Consider the following 15,767-nt stretch of genomic DNA (forward strand, 5'->3'; position numbering starts at 1 on the left):
AAATTGGGCAAAAGGAATCAAGGTGGGAGGGGCGTGAGAGTTTTTAGGGGCCCAGAAACTTCAAGCTTGAGCTGAGTGGTAGTTGCTCAGGTAAATTCTTTTGTAAAAAATCTATTGAGGCCACATTTAAAATGTGTGTTGTTTATGTAAAATAAATCTCAATGAAAGAAAATTGAGTGGGGACTTCCTTGGTGGTCCAGTGGTTAAGACTCTGCGCTTCCATTGCAGGGGGTGCGGGTTCAACCCCTGGTCAGGGAGCTAAGATCCTGCAAGAAGAGAAAAAATGAGCTAGGACTAGGAGCCAGACTTTGAGAGAAGGGCAGGTGGGAACCATGGAAGGGTTTTGAGCAGAGGAAGGGCATGTCTGGGGCATGGTTGGGGTGGGGGGTGGGGTGGCCCCAGCTCCTGACTGGCTCTCTAACCCTGGTAAGCCCTCCAGCCCTCTCTGGACCCACTTTTCCCCACCCAGTCCTCTCGTGGGCATGGAGGCAAACAGAAGTAGGAGGGGGAAGTTGCCAAAATCACCATGAGACTGAGCCCCTGGGGGCAGAGCCCTCTGACTTACGCCTGCAGCCCTGCCCCTGGTGCAGGGCCTTCAGGAAGTGCTGATTGTGTGAGGGGGAGAGCAGAGACTGCTGGAGGGAGAGGTCAGGACCTGAGCTCCACAGTGGAGAGTGGGGGCAGGGCGGCGGGGGCAGATCTGAGATAACTCAGAACAGGAGTGCTCGCATGTGTGCTCTTAGTTTCTTAGTCAAAAGCCCCTTATAACCAGTTCGTCCCTTGTCCCAGAAGAAACCAACATGTGGTAGAGGGTGAGAAGCTTCCAGCCATCCCAGGTAGTGTGTTCATTCAGTGATATTCACTGAGGCCTGGTATATGCCAGGCCCTAGACATTGAAGACGCAACAGAGTAAAAATTAAAATAGGGTGTAGGGATCTCTGAGCGAATGAATGGGCTGGTTGGCTAAGTGCTGGGGCTCCAGAGCCCGGCCACCTGGGTCAAATCCCAGCTCCCCCATCTCTTTGCTGTGGCTTTGGGCAGGGTTCTTAATCTCTGTGCCTCAGTTTCCTCATCTGTAAAATGGGACCAATAATACCACCTTGTCTCCTTTTGTAGAGATTTTGTGAGATCATTTATATAAAGGACTTAACTTGGGGCTTTGCCCAATAAATATTATTATCGTAATAGAGACAGGTTCGTGGGGCTATGGGAGCTTCAGAGAGGGCTTCCTGGAGGAGGGGGCATCTAAGCAGGGGCCCAAAGGAGGAGTAAGAAGGAGTTTGCCCGCTGAAGCCAAGTACAACTAGGAAAGGGTGGTCCTGGAGGAATGAGTTCGGCAGGGTATCTGGCATCACTAAGGAGGGCTTACTGCAGGGGTAGGGTGTTGGAAATGTTCCTGTTTCCTCTTCCCCGCAGATGGGCTGGTGTCCAGAGGAAGGGCTGTCTGCGGCAGTGGGTGGTGCAAACCCCAGTTTAGCTCTTGGGGCTGAGGGGGAGGCTGGCTGTGGACTTGCAAGGAAATCCAAAGATAGCTCAGCAGAGAAGGATGACTCGCAGCCTGGGCTTCCCCTCAAATCAACGGAAGCGAGGATGAATCAGCCTCTGCAAGTGGAACGAAGCGGCTCTGGGAAACGAGACCTAGGTTCAGGGTCCAAGGCTGCTCTGTCTTTGACTCACCTCAAGCAGGGCAGAGAGGGAGGGCTCTGCAGTGGGATGAGCTGGGTGTGAATCCAGGCCCTCTAGGCCCTGCTCCTCTTGAAACCTCAGTTTCTGTATCTGTACAATGGGGTGGAGTGGGGCGGGCAGTGGTGGTGGTGACTTACAAAACAGGAGCGCAGAGCTGGGCATACAGGAGGACCTCTGTAAGTGCCAGCCCCCTTTCCTTTTTCTGTCTTAGTCCTAGCAGGTACGAAACAAGTACGTAGGATGGTTTGGAATTCCTGTTAGTCTCCTGATAGGTGAGTTTTCATCTAGGTTCTGGTGGGATATGAGTAGAGAGGGTTAAAGGGCAGTAGAAAAAAGAGAAAGGGCAGCCCCGTATTCATTGTGTCTGAAAATCAGTAGCACTAATAAAAATGATTAAGTTCTCGCCTGTATTTGTTCTTACTAAATACCTGACCCTCTGTGCACTCCCAGTTTTAATCTTCACAGCTGACCCATGGGAAGGTGGCCCTATCTTACAGGTGAAGTGAAATGTTCAGAGGTGAAGGCACTTGCCCAAAGTCACACAGCCAGTGGTTGGCAGAGCCAGGATTTGGACCCTGATCCAAATCTGAGGGAGGAGGGCTGGGGGCCTGGACTCCTCGGTCTGAGGGAGGAGGGGCTGGGGGGCTGGGCTCCTGGGCCTGAATTGAAAGCCCTTGCTCTTCGCCGCAGATCTGGGCTGGGGCCAGGTGGGAGTTGAGGACTCCCCAGCCTACAGACCTGGGAGGATACGTCTTAGAGGCCTCTGTTTTATAGATGGGGAAACAGGTTCAGACAGGGCAAGGGCGTTCCACTGGCTGACCTGCCTGTTTGGAGTGTGGATGTTTCGAAAGAAACAGCAACTTCTTCTGACTTTGTTTAACATTTATTACAAAGTATAAGAGCAGAGACTGGTGAGCTTCACCCTTCCCCCCAGGTCCCACCTTCTCCCCCACCAGATAATTCTCTGCAGCTCTGGAGAATTGGTGTCCTCCTCGATCTCCCGCCAGGGGGCTCTGCCTTCTGCCTCGGGCCTCGTTCCTTCATCTGTGCTGGTCAGCGGGTAACTGATGCAGTCCAGGATCTTGGACTCTGGGCCCCCGCTCCCCTCCTCCTCTGGGACTCAGGAGTCCCAGTCCCCAGACACAGGGTATGTGGGACAGGGGTGACCATTTTCCTGTTTGGGGCCTCGGTGGGGATGGGCCACGGCCTCCCTCCTTCAGCTAGTGTCCCCGCCAGCAGCCATCATGGAGTCAACCCACCCCAAGGTGTGGCCCCCCTGGGTCCTTACGCTTAACTGGCTTTATGCATGGGGCTGGGTTAGGAGTAGCAGAGAGAGTGTCCTTGACCTCAATCCTGGGGAAAGTAGCCTGGTTCTTCCTGGCTGGGTCCTGGGGAGACAAACAGAGAGCTGGATAGACAAGCAGGCCAGACACCAGAGGAAGAGACAGAGACAGAGACCAAGCAAAGAAAGAGAGAGCGGGTACTGAGAGTCTGTGAAGGGGGGATGGAACGTCTGTTTCCTTCGCTGCTGGTCCAGCCCCGAACTTGGAGTCCCTCCCTCCAGACAGAGCCAAAGCGGAAGAGAAAGGGTGGCCTCACCTCCAGGCCACCCATCCCCCACCCCCTTAGTCACATGGAGTGCTGGCCACAGGCACCCTTCCTCCAGGATGTTCTCCTGCCCAAGTCCCAGCTCCCTTACCAGCTACGTGGCCTCCTGGCTTGGTTCTGGAAGCTGCCGTGGACCCAGGGCAGCGCTAAGCAGCTCGGTCAGGGTGTCTAGCTTCCCTGCCAGCGCATCAATCTGCTTCTCCAGGGCCTGGTGTGAGGTGCTCAGACCCAGCTGCAGGTCACAGAGGATCATGTGCATCTGGGCAGAGAGAGGTCAGAGGGATCGGCTGGGGGAGACTCTCCCTGCCCCGTGGAGTAAGGCAGCGGAACCAGCATTTACTAAGTCCTTACAGGCCTTGGAGGACTATCCTCAATAATATCAGGTACCTGATCAACCACCTGCCACCGCCCAGCAACTTGGCCCGGTGCTTTTTATAGTTTAAAATCCTCCTAAAAGTGTGGGCAGTGGGAATCCTGTTTCTATTTTTAAGAGCTGAGGAAACAGGCCTGGAGCAGTTAAATGACACACCCAAGGCAGCACCTGGATCAGGGAGGCCCTAGAACTTAGTAGGTGCTCACGTAAATCTTTGTGTAATTGATGACTGCCCGACTTCACAATCCACAGAGCCCTTTCTCTGCCTTCTCAAACTAGGATTCACAGCTTCGTCCTTGAGAGTGTGTGAGCTTTCTATGAGAACTCTTGACTTCCGTGTTTTGGGCCGGGTGGATAATCTTGGAAATCATGACCTGCCAATTTCGGCAGATTTAGGCCACCACCATGCAGTTTAGGGGCCGGCATCTGTGGCTGTGTTTACCATGGTATTGGGGCCAAGGGCCACTGTTTGAATTGTCGTGGACTAATGAGAAAAAAGCAGAGGCTACCGGATAAGCAAGAGGTGCTGTGAGCCAAGCCGGGGTGCATGATGTCACCTACTCGAACACTTCAGAATCAAGGGGACCCAGGAGAAGGAGGGCAAGCTGAGTCACCCCTTGGCCAGGCAAGGCTGCCCAGCGCTCCTGGGCCCCCTCTTCACAATAGCAACACAGATTGAGTTTTCCACCTGTCCGTGTGTCAGTGCTGTTAATTCGCATTTTATTGCTTTGCCCTTTGTGTCTGAACTTGGTTTGTCAATTTGCTTTGGTTTTATTGTTGTATAAGAGTCATAGTTGAAAGGAATTTTATATCCGTCCACATGTAAGTAACTTGACAATGGAGATAATTTCACATCGAACACTGGAGTTCTTTGTACAAGTTGCACCTTACATGAGAAACGCTATTGCATCATTCACTTATTCATTCATTTGTTCGTTCAGCCACAAACCTTTAGTGAGTGCCTGTGTGTGCCAGCGTTCCCTATTCCAGGGCCAGATCTCCTTACCAGCTGCCCCCAACCTCCCTCTTCTCCCAGACCCCCTCTCATGGGATCCCAGTACCTTGGAGATGTCCACCATAGAGTTCACTTTTTCCCGGAGCTTTCTGTGTTTCAGCCGCACCTGGCGGAAACTGGGGGGAAAAAAGTGGGGGAGTCAGAGTGGCCCTAGCTCAGAGGTGGGATGAGAGGGGGTGGCTGCACCCATGAGCCCGCCTCCCACATAGAGACCCGGGCATCCAGGCCCACAGACACTCTGAGACATGTAAACGAAACCATCACGCAGAGTCACTGTGAGGTCCAGGTGGGCATCCGTTCAGTGAAACAACACATGGGCATCCTGACCTGGGCACACGTTCATGCTTGGTCACACACACACACGCGCGTGTGCGTGCACCCTGCAGAGAGGAAGAGACTTGGACATGGCGTACGCACGCACAGAGGTCCTCACCTGTTGATGGCGGCCAGCAGCCTGCGCTGGTGCCTGCGGGCAGCTCCAGAGTCCTTCCTGCGTGTATGTTTGTAGAACATCCAGGACTCTTGCAGCACTCGGGCGGCCGACTCCTTCATCTGGGGGTGGGTTTCACAGTGTCAAGCGAGATAGTCCTCCTAGGGTTCTGGGAGGAGGGGCCCGGGGTCTGGATCCTGGATCTGAGGTGGGAGGGGCCGGGGGCCTGGATCCTGGGGCTGTGGAAGGGGTGTGCTCTGGGTGCTGGAGGCCCCCCTCACCTCTTTGGTATACTGAATATCCATCATGAAGTTGTGCACGTGCTTCTCTGCCTTATTAAACTCCAGCTTCCGGGCCACCACGGCCACCAGCAGGGCTGTGCAGCAGACCCCCTGTGGGCACAGTAGGCACTATGACACAAGGCCCGTGGGGATCTGAGGACCAGCCGTGTGCCACCAACTCTCTCTCTCCTTGAGCCCTCCCACCAGCCACAGACAGCAGGCACCACCACCGCTAGTTGACAGACAAGCAAACCGGCCCAGAGAGAGCCAGGGTCCCACAGCTCCCAGTGGTGGAGCTGGGATCATAAAATCATGCGTCCGAGTCCAACTCCTAGGTGTGGTATTTACACCATCACAATGTTCTCTCTCTTTTTTTAAAAAAAGAAATTTTTTTATTTTATTTTATTTATTTTTGGCTGCATTGGGTCTTCGTCGCTGCACATGGGCTTTCTCTAGTTGTGGCGAGTGGGGACTACTCTTTGTCGTGGTGCGCGGGCTTCTCATTGCTGTGGCTTCTCTTGTTGCAGAGCACGGGCTCTAGGTGCGCGGGCTTCAGTAGTTGTGGCGCGTGGGCTCAGTAGTTGTGGCTCGGGGGCTCTAGAGCGCAGGCTCAGTAGTTGTGGCTCACAGGCTTAGTTGCTCTGTGGCATGTGGGATCTTCCCGGACCAGGGCTCGAACCCGTGTCCCCTGCATTGGCAGGTGGATTCTTAACCACTGCGCCACCAGGGAAGCCCATGTTCTCTTCGGTTAAGTGTGATTGGAGATTGGGGAGAAGGGCTGGTTCTGGGCAAGGAGCAGACCTCAGGCTCCTGCGGGACCCTTTCCTCCCCACGGTCCAGTGGGCCGTCAGGTCAGCGAGGGTGTCCTTCCCCTCCTCCCCACCCCTACAGCCTCTGCCCAGCTCTGGCCACATCCTCTCCCTTCTGGACAGTCTCCAGCCTTTCCCTCACTCCACTCTGACCCCAGGGAGATCGAACATCCAGTTATGTCCCTGATGCCCTCACCCTAATCTCCTTCTAGGCTCCCACTGCCCCAGACTTCTTAGCGCAGCTCTCAAGGCCTTCCAAGGTCCAGGCCGCTCTTCTTCCTCTGCCCAGCTCCCGTCCCAGGCAACTCAGCCCTCACCTGCCTGAGCACCTTGGTCTCACTCTTCTCCCTTCCTTCTCGAGGCCTCTGATCCTTCAAGGCCCCAACAAATCCCAACTGCTCTGTAGCACCTGGAGTTAGAATGAATCTCCTGAAGTCTTCCCCCACCCCATATGTTTCAACTCTTGACCCTCAGAATAATTACTAGCTGTAAACCTTGGCTCTGGGACTGCTTGGGTTTCAAGCCCAGCTTCAGAGCAAGTTATCTAATCTCTTAGTGTCTGAGTTTCTTATCTGTAAAATGTGCACACCCTCACAGTATTACTCCGAGGATTCCATAAGTTGACACCTTTAGAGCAGAGACTGGCACAGAGTATGTGCCCAATAAAAGTTAGCCGTTATAATTTCATTGTACCTTGGAACCTCTCAGCTAGGAGTTGGTTGTGAGCTCGAGTGCAAATCGCCTTATCTCCCTTTGGGAGTGTGTGCCTGGCTGAGTCTCTGCCCCTCTTTCCTAGTCACAAAGACTCACTGCTGGAGGGAAGGGGGCTGTCACATTTCCCCCCATGCATCACCTGTGGACCCAGGACTGGGGGATTCACCATGTCCTTCCTGGGACAAATCAGGGCTGGGGCTGGAGGCTTGAATTCCTGCGGGTGAAGGGAGCCAGATCTCACAGGGAGGTGAAGGCCAAGGCATTGGGTGCTGGGTCTATGAGGGGAAGGGGGCAGGTGTCTAGATGTAGGAGGAGGCCGACTCTGGGGAGGAGGCTGGAGTCTGGCGCTTGGGGAGCCTCTGCCTCATCCTTGAGGGCACAAGAGCTGGGGTAGGGGCAGCCGGACGCCTGGAACCGGTTACAACAACAGCTTCCGCATCGCCACCCCCTGACCCAGTTACTGAGCATTTTCTGTGTTTGAGACCCTTTACATGGTTTAATTCATTTCGTCTTCTCAGGAACCCCGTGAGGAGTACGCTAGTATCAGCATCCCCATTTTACAGATGAGGAAATTGAGGCCCAGAAAGATTGTGTGGCTGACTCCCAGCTAGGAAATGGGCAGAAGCAGGATTTGAACCCAGGCAGCCTGAGTCCACAGGCATGCTCTTGATGTCTAAATAGCTTTAATGGAGGCTGGGAGACTGGATTCCTGGGTTCTGGAAGAGCCTAGAGCTGGGAAACCAGGTACCTGAGTCCTGGATGATTGAGAGGGTAAAGGGGGGTGGAGAGGCAAAGATACCTGAGTCTTGGTGGGGCTTGGGACTGGACTCCTGGAATGTGGGAGGAAATGGGGCTGGGAAGTCAGGGGCCTGTGTTCCCGAGGAGGACGAGGGCTGGGTCCTAGGTTCTGGAGAGAGCAAGGACTCAGGGGATGGATTCCTGGATTTTCAAAGGAAATGAGGCTAGTGTTTGTGTCCTGGACAGGGAATGGGGCTGTGGGGGTCCAGACACCCGAGTTTCTTGGGGGTGTCCCTGAGTGCCTTAGTTGGCTCTGTGGTTTCCTGGGGCCCAGGGGATGAGCAGTGTGGGATAAAGGCAGGGTCCCTGAGTGGCTGTACTCACCATGACCCCAGTGCAGAGGCAGACAATCTTGCCCCATGTGGTACCCGGCACCACGTCCCCGTAGCCGATGGTCAGGAATGTGATGGGGATGAGCCACAGTGTGTCTGAAAGGTGCCCGGTGGCATTAACGGTCTGTCTGTGGGGAAGAGTGGGTTAATTCTGGGGTTCCTGTGATGCTTGATACCCTCTTTCTTAACATACACCCACAGTTGCAAGAAGGACTCAGAAAAAGCCAGTTAAGTTCTGGGCTTTGGAGAGCGTGCCTGGCCTCCTCCTTGCTGTGTGACCTGGGCAAGATGCTCAACCACTCTGGGCTGTGGCATTTGAACCTGGATCCGACCAATTCCAAAGCCTTTTTGGTTTCAGCTAGGCTACCAGGGCTGCTACATTCAGAGCGTGTGGTTGAGGGGTTGAGAGGGGGGCAGACACCCAGCCTGAAGTCCACTTGTCAGACCCGGCAGGGGGCTGCATCCACTCAAAGGAAGGGGCACCTTTTTCTAACTTCCGCAAAGATGCTCTATGGCCTAGAGGTGGCCCTATCAGGACTAAAAAGGTGGGACTCTAAAAAGGCTTGACGGGGGACTTCCCTGGTGGTCCAGTGGTAAGGAACCCACCTTACAGTGCAGGGGACACGGGTTCAATCCCTGGTCAGGGAGCTAAGATCCCACAGGCCGCAGGGCAACTAAGCCTGCACACCACAACTACTGAGCTTGCGCACCTCAACCAGAGCCTGTGTGCCGCAAACCACAGAGCCCACGTGCCCTGGAGCCTGCATGCCACAACTAGAGAAGAGAAAACCTGCGCACCACAACTAGAGAGAAGCCCACGCGCCGCAACAAAAGATCCCGCATGCCGCAACCAAGACCCGACAGCCAAGAGTAAATAAAATAAAATAGATAATAAATCTTTAAAATAAGGAAATAAATGCACTTTAAAAAAGTAAATAAAAAGGCTTGGCAGACTCTGCCTCTTTTCCCCTCACTTCATAGGAGGGGACATTTAGGTCCAGCCGTGGAAAGGATGGATAATCAGGATTTGTCTAACTTTGACCCACAGTTAGGCCAAAGCAGGGAAAGCATCACTCACCAGGGCCCCAGACACCTCAAACCCACTAAATTGTGTCTGGAGGTGGCGACTGAATCTGCCCTGTTAAGCTCCAACCCCTTCATCCCAAAATACATTCAAGTTTGAGGACTTCTGCCTCAAACAGATTTAGAAATTTGGCTCCCTCCCCATCCTCCCATTTTTCAGGTGAGAAAATTGGTGGGAGGATCATTTACTGATCCTGACCAATTTCCCAACTGAGAAAACTGAGATCCTGTGAGATGAATGAGTTTAAAATCATGAAAGATTAGAATTGCCAGGGAGACTTTAAAGATGGTGGATTTTTTTTTTTTAAAGATGGTGGATTTTGATACCCATTTTATAGATGCGGAAACAGAGGCTCAGAGAGGAGAGATCTAAGGCCAGTTCTTGCCATTCTCCATCTCCCCTCGTACGAAACCAGAGGTTCTCAAATTTGAGCCAGCATCAGCGTGAACTGTTAAAAAAGATTGCTGGGCCCAACCCACCAGAGTTTTGGATTCCATAGATCCGGGTGGGGCCTGCGAGTTTGGATTTGTAACCAGTTCCCAGGAGATGCTGCTGGTCCAGAACCACACTTTGAGAACCACTGGCTAAGATTACCCCCAATTTGTTTATCTGTAAGGTAAGTGGAGGCCCTGAGGGGTACAGTTCCAGCATCAGGTCAAAGTCCAGCAGGGGGTCTCGAATTCCCGTACCAATTCTCTGCACGGAACTCCCTTCTGGTGCAGCCCGGGGGTCACTGGGAGCACCTACGGTGCATCTGTGCTAATTTGGAAGAGATGTCCCCTTCCTCCAAAGCAGGTGCAACCCTTGGCCAGGGCCCAGAGCCTGCGTGTTGAGACTGAACAGGTGCCTGGAAACCTGAGGCAGGAGAGATTTGGAAGCAGGAAGGGCAGGGCTTCCTATGGTGTGTGTGTGTGTCTGGGGAGACTGGAGACTGCAGGTGGAGGAAAGGCTTTGGGGCGATAGGCTTTCTCCACTTCTTGGTCCCAGGGAGTCCCAACCTGCACCACGGTACAGGGCGATGGTGGTTGTAAGCGTCTCCTCCAGAGGCTCCAGGTACCGTCCCTTCCTGCCCTCCCCTCCCCGCGCACCCTCACCTCTCGGCCACCGACAGCACCCAGGCGGTGGTGAGCCAGAGGCCAAGCGTGAGGCAGAGCAGCAGGCGGCCGGGGTGCGTGTTCATGTACAGCTTGGCGACGAACCAGTGGCGGAAGCGGACCTGGTTGAGCGCGCCGATGCTGCGGTAGGAGGCATTGAGCAGGACGCCGCTGCGCAGGAGCAGGGCGCGGGGCACCAGGTACAGGCGCAGCAGCATGGCCAGCGACAGCAGCGCCTCCGCCTGGCCCAGGAAGCTCGGCCAGGACTGCGTGACCGCCGTCTGCGGGGACCCCGAGATCTGCGCGCACGGCGGGCGCCACACCGGCGCCGGGTGCAGCGCGCACACAGCCAGCTCCAGCACGATCTGCGCCGCCTGCCGCCCGGTCAGCGCCACGCGCCAGTCCCGGAGCCCGTTGTCCGTCATGAACAGCTGCAGGGAGGGGAACGGATGGAGAAGGAGGGGGGTCACACGAAGGTCAGGCTCCCGCTCCCCAGCCTGCGCGGGGAGATAAGGGGGGCGCGCCCGCGGGGCCGGAGAGGGAGGCAGATAGCGCAGGGCATGGGGCCCGGGAGGGTGGGAAGGGGCAGGGCAGGACCCGAGGAAGACATCTCTCCACCTTCTCCCCCTAGTCTCAGCCCACTTCCAGAACTTCCAGCCCAGAAACACTTATTGAGTGCCTGTTGTATGCCCGACGTTGTTCCATATGTTGAGATACATTGAGGATATGGGTGGACAAGACAAACGAAACAAAACCCCTGCCTCTCCGAGGACTTACATTCCACATCCATAGAGCTGTGTCCTAACTCCAGTTTCTGGGGACGCAGTAGTAATTGCCATCGTCCCATTAGCAATGATAATAGCCAACATTTACAGGGCACTTTGGAGGTGCCAGGCATTGCGCTGTCCTCTGTACGTGTGTGACTCAGCGAATGCTCACAAGACAGTGAGATTGAAAATATTCTTACCCCCATTTTACAGATGCAGAAACTGAGGCCCAGGGCTCTCAGGCCACTTAACTATTCGAACGACTGCGTTAATGATAATGTGTACTTCTTACTGAGCACATCTTGTGTGCCAGGCACTGCAAGGGGCGTCACCACACTCGACCAATAACCCTCATTTTATACTGCAGAGGTGTGGGGGGAAGGAAACAGGATCTGGGGATGTGGGGGATGGGATGAGAGGGGAAGGGGTGGAGAGTCCAGTGTGGGTTGAGACATGAGATGGGAGGGGGGGATACGGGTGGGAAGGGCTTCTGGGTCTGTGGAGTCGTTGGCACAGAGGTGGGGAGCTCAGCAGTGGGGAAGGACCTGCGGGCACATGGCTAGGATCTTGGGTTGTTGGGACAGGAACAGGTAGGGACTCAGGGATGGAAAAGTGAGATCTGGGAGGCTGTGTCTTGTGTGAGGCAACCTGGGACAGAGTGGACAGAGGCCTGGGGGCGGGAACTCTCAGCATCTACAGGTGTGCAGGGTGAGACAGGGCAGCAGGTGGAGGAAGGTCAGGGCTGCTCGGGGTGGGGGGGGCTGTCTGTCTGTCCGTGGTTCATCCCCTCCGGGTGGATGAGGGTGTGGATGTATCTCAGGGTGGAGGAAGCTCATTACTCAGCCCAGGAGGTGGGAAGTGTGAGCCGACAGGGCGTGGGGGTGGGCTGAGGGGAGCTAGGAAGGGGCTGGGGGCCTACCTGGACCTCTTTGGCGTGAAAGGCCACAATAAGGGAAAGGAGCGAGAACGTGGAGATGCTGATCATGCATTTCACCAGGAACAGGTGGATCGCCCACTGTTGGGAGGGAGGGAGAGAGGGGTGAGAGCCTAGGTCTCCCTCAGTCCCCGCTGCACTCTTCCCAAACCGCCATCCCTTCTCCAGTCCCAATTTCCCAGCCTCCTAACCCCCAGCCCCCAGCCCAGTTCCCCCTGATGCCTCAGGTCTGGGGAAGTCTCAAAACCATCATCTGGTCCCCAGGGAGAGTGCCCTCTTCCTTCCCAAGGGGACAGCCCTGGCCCAGGTGCCAGTGTTCACCCTCCTCCTCAGCTCTTCTGCTAGGACCACACCCCTGAGGGAAGACCTTGAAACTCACATTCCTTCCTAATTCCCCTGTACTGGTCCCCATCAATAATAGTTCCTCAGCTCTGTGTGTGTGTGTGTGTGTGTGTGTGTGTGTGTGTGTGTGTGTGTGTGTATGGGGGGGTGTCTAGAAACAGACATTTAGCTTCTAAAAAGTCCCTCCCCTTCCCTTCCCACCCAGCTGGTCTCTGCCCTAGAAAGCAACTTCAGTTCCCTCCCCTCCCCCCGCCTGCCCTTCGCAGTTCCTGAGGAGCCTAGAAACTATCACTCAGGCCCCAAGGAATGAGTGACACCCTCCCCTGCCCTCATCCAGGGAGGTGGGTTCCTAAGACCCCAGCCCCAGCTCTGAGAAAGGCCCCCCAGTCCTGCTGCCCCGTGTGTCTCCTCTGCCTCCCCTCCCCACCTCCTGCGTTCTCTCCTGGCTCTAAGCCCAGAGCAGAGCTGCCCAGAAGCACATGGCCTCCAGAAACCACAGGAAGTTTTTTCCCCTGTCTTTGTGTGGCAATACCTTGGAGGAATCTAGAATTCTTGAGGAAGGGATTTAGAGGGGACTGGGACTGCTGGATTCCCTAGGAGGGGGTGTGTGTGTGGATCCCTGCCTGGGAGGTGGTGTCAGGGGGAAGGGGCCACCTGGGCTCCCACTCTGAGCTCAGCACCTGTTTCTCCTAAAACACTGCCAGCTCCCCTGACCTGGCCAGGGCCCCCCTCTGTGCAGGGGAAGAGGGCCAGTTTCCTGCCCCATGGGACCTGCCCCCCTTCCCCGAACAATGGTGCTGTTGTCCCTAGCCCTCCCCACCCCTTCATCCTTCTGTGCCTCCCCAGTTCCCTGTCCCGCTCTTTAGTTTGTCCCAAAGAACATCCCACTAGACCCAACCTCCTCCCGACTCTGCAATCCACTTCTCTGGTGGTCCTCTCTCCTTTCCAATTCCTCTTGCCCCGAATCCCCGACCCCCTTCTCTGTCTGTACCACTCCGTCTCTTACTGCATCTTTGTCTTGGTCTCTCTCTGTCTCGGTCTCTCTGTGTATCTCTGCCTCTCGGTACCTCTCACCATCCTCCCTCTCCCGCCCCACTATCTCTATCACGTTCCCCTGCATCGGTGGGGTCTGGCACCTGCCTCTCCTCCAGCCCTTCCCTCCTGGCGAGCAGGTGTCTGGATCCCTGCAAAATGAGTTTATTAGATTACGATGGAGGTGGGGAGGGGACACGGGTGTTGTCAAGGCAGGCATAGAAAGGGGGCCGAGGAGGACCCTTCGGATCATGTATTTCAACCCTCACCACCGGTTTCCAGTTGGGGAAACTGAGGCTCAGAGAGCTGCCGCAGATTCCAGAGTCCCCGTGCTGGAGGCAGCAGCCTGGCAGGTGGTAGAGGGAAGCAATTGGAGGTGAGGCAGCGGAGGGATGGGGTGGCGTAGGAAAGACCCCCTGTCCCTTCCCATCTGCCAGGGCTCCCTTGTCCTCACCTCGCCTGCTGGGCGGGGTGCTGAAGTGTGGGAGCGGCGGGTCGGCCTGACCATGTTTCCTGTTGGCATGGGCTTCGGCGGCCCCACCCCCTCAGTGCCTGCTGCCCTCGCCTGGCCACCCGGCCAGAGGAAGCCAGCCTGCCCTGACAGTCCGTGTGGCTCCTGGTCACTTCAAAGCTGTCTGCCTCTCCCACCCCCAGATCCAAGCCTGAGTGTTGTCCCCCAGAAATCCCCCCAACTCGATCCTCAAATCAGTGCCCTCCAACCAGCCCAATTCCACGTCCCTTACCCTAGACAGATCTCCAACCCCTCCTTTCCTGTTGAGCAATTCTGTCACGTCCTCAAGCCGCCAGTTCTGACCCGTGTCCTTCATCTGCCCCCACCACTGCCCGGACCAGGGCTGGAATGTTATGGGAACCTGCTCAGACCTGTCCTAGCCCCACTTGTTCTTTCCTTCCCCACTCACACTATCCTCAAAGTCAGCCCCTCTCCCCCTAAAAATGCTCTAAGTCACCTCTAAGGAACCCGGGCCCCAGCCTCTCCTCTCCTGGGACCCAGGAGTCCAGGCTACCATAAACCTACCTCTCCCTTATTTCCCAGGCTAAATAGCCCATAGATTCTGGGGAAGCTGAGCTTCTTAATGTTGGAGATGGAGGGGGGAGGGGGGCGGTGCTTTGTTTTCTTTTCCCACCCCCCCACCCAGCCAGTTCTTTTGGTCTCTGCCCTTTGCCTCTGAGATACTGTGCAAACATTAGAGTTTAGATAAGGACCAAGGAGCTGCTGCCTACTGGAAGAAGTCAGCCTTTCTCCCCACCCTCCCTTCACTGAACCTGGGGTTACCTCTCCCCTAATCTGCTCAAGTATCTGACCAGCCACCTCCTGGCCTGCAGGGCTCCTGGACCTCCAACTGTCTAATTGCAATACCTTCAAACTGACACTCTGTGACCCCTCTTCCCTTCCTTTTGCAGAGAGGGCCCCCAGCATTTACCTCCCTAGGTCCCAGGAGTCCAGCCCTCAGCTCCCTCCACTCTCAGACCCAGGGGTCTCCAGCCTCTACTCACTCAGGACCCGAGAGTCCTGGCCCCCAGGCCCCTCCTCCTCAGACCCAGCAGTTTCAGCTTCCAGCCCCTCCAGCCTCCACTCACCAGGCACCCCCCGAACCATAGCATCTCCGCGTGCAGGACCATGAGTCCGATGCCGATTCCTGCCAGTGCCAGTGCCCAGCCTGCCAGACTCCTCTCCTGCTCCAGCAGATGCTTTCTCCGCCGCAGGGCCCCCAGGCCCGGCACCAGCTCCCCGCCCATGGCCCCCGGGGTCTTGGGGCTCAGCCAGCTTCCTGCCCAGAGTCCCCCACCTCGCAGCACACAAAGAGCAGCCACTATGGCTTGCAGGTCCCCGGCCTGCTCTGCTCCCTCGCTCTGGACTCTTGCTTTGAGGCACAGCAGAGCCTGTGCCCTCTGGGGGGTGGTGACTGCTGGGCAGGGCGGGGAGGTGCTGGGGAGGCCCCTGGGCAGAGGGGAGGCTCCCCAACCCCCCTTCTCAGACTAAGGAGGGGCTGGGTGTGTCTTGGGGCAGAGCAAGGAAGAGGCGTGTGTCCACATGGATTAAGACACACACCAACACACAGTGGGCTTTGTCATACACAACGGTCTGCAGCGTGTGATACACACCTACACTCAGCCACACCCGGACACCATGCAACACACGGTGATAACACCCTCAACCATGGACAGCATGGCCGGAGGCAGAACCTATAACACCCATGGGCATACAACACAACCTACAACGAGTGACTCACAACTCCCGACAAGCTCTGAAACTCACAGCCACACCCGGACACCACACACATGATGCGACACACACCGGCACTTAGTGAGGCAGGCAGCGCCCCGTGGCACACACGGCCACTTAAATATTGTCCACACGCAGGCACAAACACTGCAATCAAAGTTGGCACGCCATCTTCTGACACAAACAGCCACACCCAGACGCCTCACACAGGATGATGCCCATT

At 55.9% G+C, this 15,767-nt stretch overlaps 2 protein-coding genes across 13 annotated transcripts in view; one reads left to right on the forward strand and one right to left on the reverse strand.

Annotated features, from left to right (window-relative positions):
• Window positions 1–15,767, forward strand: part of ZNF283 (zinc finger protein 283) — an 88,181-nt gene that overhangs the window by 13,642 nt on the left and 58,772 nt on the right. The window lies entirely within an intron of this gene.
• KCNN4 (potassium calcium-activated channel subfamily N member 4) lies at window positions 126–15,503 on the reverse strand. Of its 7 annotated transcripts, none has more exons than XM_073795978.1 (12): window positions 14,899–15,493; window positions 11,911–12,006; window positions 10,225–10,655; window positions 8,039–8,174; window positions 5,394–5,504; window positions 5,116–5,234; window positions 4,729–4,798; window positions 3,386–3,553; window positions 2,628–3,074; window positions 1,678–1,776; window positions 1,370–1,602; window positions 126–266 (listed from the first exon to the last, which is right to left on the reverse strand). In XM_073795978.1, exons 1-8 carry the CDS (start codon window positions 15,055–15,057, stop codon window positions 3,389–3,391), a joined length of 1,287 nt encoding a protein of 428 aa, XP_073652079.1. In that variant the 5' UTR covers window positions 15,058–15,493; the 3' UTR covers window positions 126–266; window positions 1,370–1,602; window positions 1,678–1,776; window positions 2,628–3,074; window positions 3,386–3,388. The 7 variants fall into 7 exon arrangements, with proteins under 7 accessions (XP_073652079.1, XP_073652078.1, XP_073652077.1 ...); XM_073795977.1 differs by lacking the exon at window positions 1,678–1,776 and adding an exon at window positions 1,824–1,977; XM_073795976.1 differs by having other exon boundaries at window positions 1,678–1,977.

This window comes from Tursiops truncatus, chromosome 19, assembly GCF_011762595.2.
Source record: "Tursiops truncatus isolate mTurTru1 chromosome 19, mTurTru1.mat.Y, whole genome shotgun sequence".
NCBI lineage: Eukaryota > Metazoa > Chordata > Mammalia > Artiodactyla > Delphinidae > Tursiops > Tursiops truncatus.